Source organism: Haliotis rufescens, unplaced genomic scaffold (assembly GCF_023055435.1).
Source record: "Haliotis rufescens isolate VD_foot unplaced genomic scaffold, xgHalRufe1.0.p SCAF_13, whole genome shotgun sequence".
Lineage (NCBI taxonomy): Eukaryota > Metazoa > Mollusca > Gastropoda > Lepetellida > Haliotidae > Haliotis > Haliotis rufescens.
In genome coordinates this window covers 4936096-4942577 of record NW_025963813.1, presented here as the reverse complement: position 1 = coordinate 4942577, position 6482 = coordinate 4936096, and the positions used below count along the sequence as shown (strand labels likewise).

The following is a 6482-nucleotide window of genomic DNA, read 5'->3' as shown; positions in this document are numbered from 1 at the left end:
TTTCCCCGGTGTGTTTATATGGAATGGGAACTGTTCAGACAAGCTTTGTTTATCGAAATATCACAATAAAGACAAACTCCAGGGTATATTTTCTAAAGATAAATAATTTAATTGATTATTTATACAAGACAATGCGTCCCAGCACGGGTTACAGTGGTGTGAGGGACGACCTTGCTACACAACACAATATTTACAATAATCTCAACACGATCCTTGATAGAATATTATCGCTCTCCAGGGTGGCACCAAGTTGATAGACTTGGTAACAGAGTGACACCTAGCGGATGGATCATATTCATATCTATTGTATAGTAAAATCAAGCAAAACAAAATTTGAGGAAAATACTGGTGCACTTCGGACCAGTTGAGCTATTGATTAATAACATAAGGTTCAAATGATGTTAAAATGCATACACATATCGGAAAGTTACTGTTAATCTCAATGCTGATTGGTCAGATGAAGCCATATAACGTCACAGTGCTTTATGTTGAGAAAAGTGCGTCTCCACTGACTCCCACAGCTGTCGAAGACTTCTGCACTGATTGCGGTGACATATATTTTATGGATTGTATCTTGAGTAGAACGCATTTCAAATTTAAAAACCTAATTTATATGTATTACACAAATTAGGGAGCAAACATGTTATTCTTCAGACCAGCGGTTGCACAACTTCGAGAATGGCGATATTCTTTTCAAAGCTAAATATAAACATGTACAGGACGATGTTCATGGAACACTGCATACAGCAGCCTGATTGTTTTACACCTGATGGAACAATACAGACTCACAACTAAAGCTATATTGCCGAACTAGTGTGTGAATACACGAGTTATCATTTCTCGAGTACCGGGTAAGTGTTTCAGCCTTGTGGCACAGTGTTACCTAACGGAATAACATTGTAGCGAACTGTTACCTAATTGAATGACAATGTAGCAAACAGTTTCTTAACGGAATAACATTGTAGCAAACTGTTACCTAACGGAATAACATTGTAGCAAACTGTTACCTAACATAATAACATTGTAGCAAACTTTCCTAACGGAATGACATTGTAGCAAACTGTTACCTAACATAATAACATTGGAGCAAACTGTTACCTAACGGAATAACATAGTAGCAAACTGTTACCTAACATAATAACATTGTAGCAAACTGTTTCCTAACGGAATTACATTGTAGCAAACCGTTACCTAACATAATAACCTTGTAGCAAACTGTTTCAAAACTGATTAACGTTGTAACAAACATATAGTTCTGTCATGGCGACAACAGATGTAGCACCTGCTTGAAGTTGGCTCTGCTTGAAACTCTGGCGTAGCTGATCAAATAAAATTAAAATTAAAAATAATGTATCATTTATTGATGTGTAACACATGTGGCACGACCTTCTATTTCAGTGTCAATAATGGCTCTGCGTCGATTAATCTCAGCAATTCAGGAAATGAAACGTAATTATATACCAAATTGCTAGCTGAAACGTAAAAGAACAGAAATGATTCATAAACTTTCTGTGTGATAAAAAATAACTCCAAACCACGAATATCAGAGCTATATTCACGCAATGGGATATTAATGGGTCAGCTGTGAGAGTGGAAGCGTGAAACCTACGTTTTGCCATTACGAGATGGTGGGTGACGAAATACGGTTGTCGTTCCATTTATTCGAAATAAATAAAGGGCTTAAAATACCATAGTCCACGCATGCTTGAGTGCTATAATCATAAGAATACGTAAATATCAGTGTTGTTACAATGTTGTTACGTCATAATACACCTTACGTCATAATACTATGTTAATACGTCATAATACAATGACCATACGTCATAATCTATGGTGATGACATAAAATCATAGTGATACGTCATTATACCATCGTGCTACGCCATAATTCCATGGTGATGCGTCATTCTACCAAGGTGACACATCACAATACCATGGAGATACAATGGCGATTCGTTATAAAACAATGGCAATACGTCATAATGCCATGGTGATACATCACAATAACACAGAGACGCGTCATAACACAATGGTGATACGTCATATATGATATAGACCAGACAGACCGGGAAATGTTTTGTGAATAAGTGCTGAATTCAAATGAGTATATGTAAATCGTATTTATAACAAAATGGCGCCCCTAAAATTATTCCTTTCAGATATTAAATCCCACTTCCAACGAATATTTGTTGACAGGCCGCAATAAATCTCTTTGAGAAAGCACTTGAGAATTCCTTACTTTTGAGGGATTGTTTCTTTTCTCAAACCAAACACAACAAAAAAATCGCTGTCACTCTTGACACAATGTCCGTCAAACTAATAATCAATTGGTGATGACCTTTCGAACATCTCCGTGCGTCTGTCAGTATAACGTTATATCAAAACAAGTAATGTGTTCGAGTCCCCGCACAGCACCCGTGTTACTTTGGTGATACAGGTTCAATGTGTACCACTGATATATTTAAAAGGAACTATACTTCAATAATTCAATCTTTGTATTCACCAGAAGATTCATTCACACTCCAACATAACTTCATCCCTGGACAGACTAATCCATAACCCACACCTTGTCACGTCATAGTGTCTAACGTCTTGTATACCGTATTTCCTCTAAAAAGAGTTCTGGAGAATTCCAGTACAGAAGCTGAGTCTCGTCTCTGATTTCTTTCGAGAAGGCAAGAATAAGTTTGGTAATGGGGGAGAAACAAGCGCGGATGCAGCCTTTTTTTCTTTTTTTTCAGCTCTCATGTCCAGACCTTACCCCTTGACACATTTCTGAATAGAGGAAATTCGGTATCTATCCTTATTTCATGACACAGAATATACCTGCTACCCCCGATGTTTGGATCAAACCTAGCTCTAACTATTCACACACCGAACCATCTCGTACATTGGCGGTCTGTCTAAACATGGCTACACATATCTACATGTCGGGAGTTACACAAGGTCACATGCTCTCTCATGGGCGCCATGTTTGTATCTTGGTGGCGCTGTTAAAACTGACGATTGGCTTCCTATGGTCGGGTGAGACACCTTCCAGGATCAACGACGGATTTCTTGCTCCTGTGATAACAATTCAATAACGACGAACACAATTATATGCCAGCGGTCGAAACTCCTCATTTGAATCGCTTTACTGAAGCAACTGTGACTTCTTGAATATGAGTACTAGTTCAAAGTCAGATCTACGTCAGAACGTATCGTTTAGACGACTACTGCACAGGTAACTGGCGTTAACTTAGACATAAACAATCTCTCAATTACCGCATTTCCAAACACAACCCTGAATCTAGATACACGTAGTTACTAATGCACCATATATTTATCCTTTACTCGCCACTGTGGTTTTGATTGTTTTAGAAGCGTGTGTTCAGCAGCAGTCATGAATAACCGTAACTATACACTACTCAAGTTTTGATAGGGGTGTTCCCATTGTGTCATGAGCGTTACTTTAACGCCGCTTTGAACAGTATTTCAGTTGCATCACGGTGTGTCAGCTTGAGGTGGGAGAAAGCTCAAAATAATGCAAGTCTTTGACGTTTTCCACTTTGGTGATTCCCCCGAACACGGGTATGGTGCTGACAAACCGAGAAATATAATCAAGGTAATTCTGGGATTCGAACCCGCTACCATAGGTTGCTCTTGCTCCAAATGGACATTACTCTGTACAGCGAATTGCGACGCCTTTGACGACTGGCCCACCCGCTCCTCCAATTATTTCATGACACACTGAACGTATAACTGATAATTTGGAAGTTATTTGGACAGGAAGGCTTCGGTACCTCAGTTACCCTGTCTGAAGTTGAGTAGTACATAACATAACTATATCAGAAGAACGCAGCGTCCTGTTCAGTCTCAGGTGTTTCCCCATTAACTGCGTGACTAGAGACGGTGGATGACACGAACCCATTGACTTGTGGTTTGCTAACATCCGACTGACTGTTTGAAGTGGACACCTCGGAAAAATCAGAGTCGAAAGACATATCAAAATCCTGTAAGTCATCCTCGTTCTCGGGCCAGGGCCCTAGACTCTGAATACCAGGTTTGGGAGACGGCACGTCAGGACTTGACCAGGCGCCATCTTTACCGTCGAAATAATAAGTCTGATCGTCCGGTCCAGTTTGTCCATTGGCTTCAGAAAACGTGAACCTCTGTCTGGCACCGGTCTGTTCTGGGGCATGCTCCGAGTAGAAGGAATCATTGTGGTCGATATGTTCTACTGGTTTTAAATGCTCTTGGTTAGCGTGGTTATCACGGTCACTATTATTATTATACACTTGATGGTCCACACTATTCGCGTTATAGTGAGGAGAGGCCGGGGGGCCATCCTCGGAATAACCAAACGTCCTGAAAGGTGTCAGTCCGTTGACGTTCTCTGTTGTCGGGTTGTTATAGAAGCGGCCGAAGCTTGTTAAGGGGCCTTTATAATTCTTCTCGTACTGCTCTAACTCCTCCTCGGAACATTCTTCGGCTATAGGTTCAGAGACGCCGTTGAGCGGTATGGTGTCAGACCGGCTGTCATCGAGTCCAGGACGATCTGAGATAGAGCTTGCTCCGGAGGACGACCCAGACGAGACAACGGCTTGCGTCTTGAACACAGTGCCTGCAGCGGCGTCAGCCTCCGTACCACCTTCACTAACAGTCTCTTCAGGTTCCTCTCTAATGGATTCGAAACACAGCCCTAATCCCCCTGGTCCATAGCCCGCGGCATAGTTTAAAGCTAGAGCTTCTTCAAAACCTTTGTCAATGTCTGTCCCAAACTGTACAGCATTGGGGTTGCCAGAAGCGTCCGGATAAGCTGTGTTTAGTGACTCACCAGACCTGGGTGAGAGATCATCTTCGTCCATCCAGGGCGGACGTCTCTCCTCTCGGTATGGCTCCAGAGTTATCGAATGATCACTTCCGGGAGTACCTGGCTCTTCGTAATGCTCCACCGCACCAACAGGCACTACATCAACATCGACGTGCCCGGAAACATGATGCTCCGGGTCTGTAGTACTCTCTTTGGTCAACTCCTCCAAACCAACACAGTCTGAAGTAACTCCGCTTAACATTTCCTCAAATGCATCGTTCATGTCCATGGACATGCTAGTGTCGGCCACGGCGGTGTGTTGGGTGTCGAGGATGTTGTCGATGTCATCGTCACCGTAGGTGTAACTGGCGCCTTCACTTTCACTCTCCTGGTGGCGAATACGGGGCATATTGTCTGTCAGGCTGTCATGGTGATAGTCACTTGACATGTAATAAAGACTTACATCACTTCCGGTTTTTCGCTTCTCACGCGGCTCAACCCGTTTGGGCGAAGCCAGTTTATTTTCACACGGAACCTCGTCTCCGTCAAAAGCTTCATTTACAAATATGGCAGGAAGATGCTTGCGTCTCATCTGTTCCTTCCATTCAACACGGGAGGAACTTGACGCTGTCCGCCTCAAGTCGTCCCCCCTTACCGGGGTTGACAGGAGGGACTTGGACGGGCTGGCGGGACTTGACTCCCTCATACTGTTCCTCCCACTATCACTCTGCCGTGACGTCACGTCGTGGTTACCGCCGTGTTTAGCGCTGTGATTTGTCATAATAATCATCCCATCATCTAAATCTGTTGTCCGGATTTCCAACATGCCGCCATTTCTGTTATCACCATGCACGTGGTTTACCGCCCCTTGTATGACGTTGCCATTAGCCCTGACGGCTTGTCCGTTGGCGACGTGGTTGGAGTTGCCTCTGTCGGTGACGACTGCTGTCTGTCTGCCCGGGGCTCTGGACGCCACGCGGACAGTCTGACCGTCCACGTCCCGTACCTTCCTTGTGTAAGACTGTAGTGTGCAGGCAGAAGGATCTGGAAGTATAACAATGACGCTTACTTTAGCTCGGTACTGTATTCTCGTACTTTACTGTTCACTGAGTAACCGTCACATGTAAATCCAACAACACATGAAATTATATTTATAAATACGTTCTTATATTTGAGAACATGAGGAATGAACATCAGAGAACTTAAGAGATTAACTGACGACCCAATCAAACACTAATCTTAACGAAAAAAATAGTTTGATGTTTTGTCGAATACATCTTGTTACATTCGTGTTAAAATGTAGAAATAGACAAACATATACGAGATGTGAGTAATAGAGATAGATGCATATTATATATTTTACAGAACGTTATATAAACAACAGAGGTAATATTTCAATGAGTAACATAGAAACATCCTGTGTAATAAAAAGCTCTGTGTCAGAGATGCATTTGAACTTAACTGTTTCAGAAATATCCTTGAGAGACCAAGAACAAATAATAAATTATATGTAATTAAACAATTTAAGATAAAATCAATTATTACTAAAGTACACATTTTAGTATTTTGATGAAAGATCAGTGATAGACGACACAAGCACAGAAGGTTCTTGCAACACATGATATAAACTAGATGGCCGCCATGACGACACTCGCCTACAACACGGCATCCAATAATGCATCAGTCTGTTT

At 42.1% G+C, this 6482-nt stretch overlaps 1 protein-coding gene across 1 annotated transcript in view; it reads right to left on the bottom strand.

Annotated features, from left to right (window-relative positions):
* Window positions 1-3368: 3368 nt before the first annotated feature.
* Window positions 3369-6482, bottom strand: part of LOC124152350 — a 44097-nt gene continuing 40983 nt past the window's right edge. Inside the window, exon 3 of the mRNA XM_046525267.2 lies at window positions 3369-5835. Coding sequence (XP_046381223.2) covers window positions 3827-5835 — 2009 coding nt within the window. The 3' untranslated portion in view covers window positions 3369-3826. The remainder of the gene's footprint in view (window positions 5836-6482) is intronic.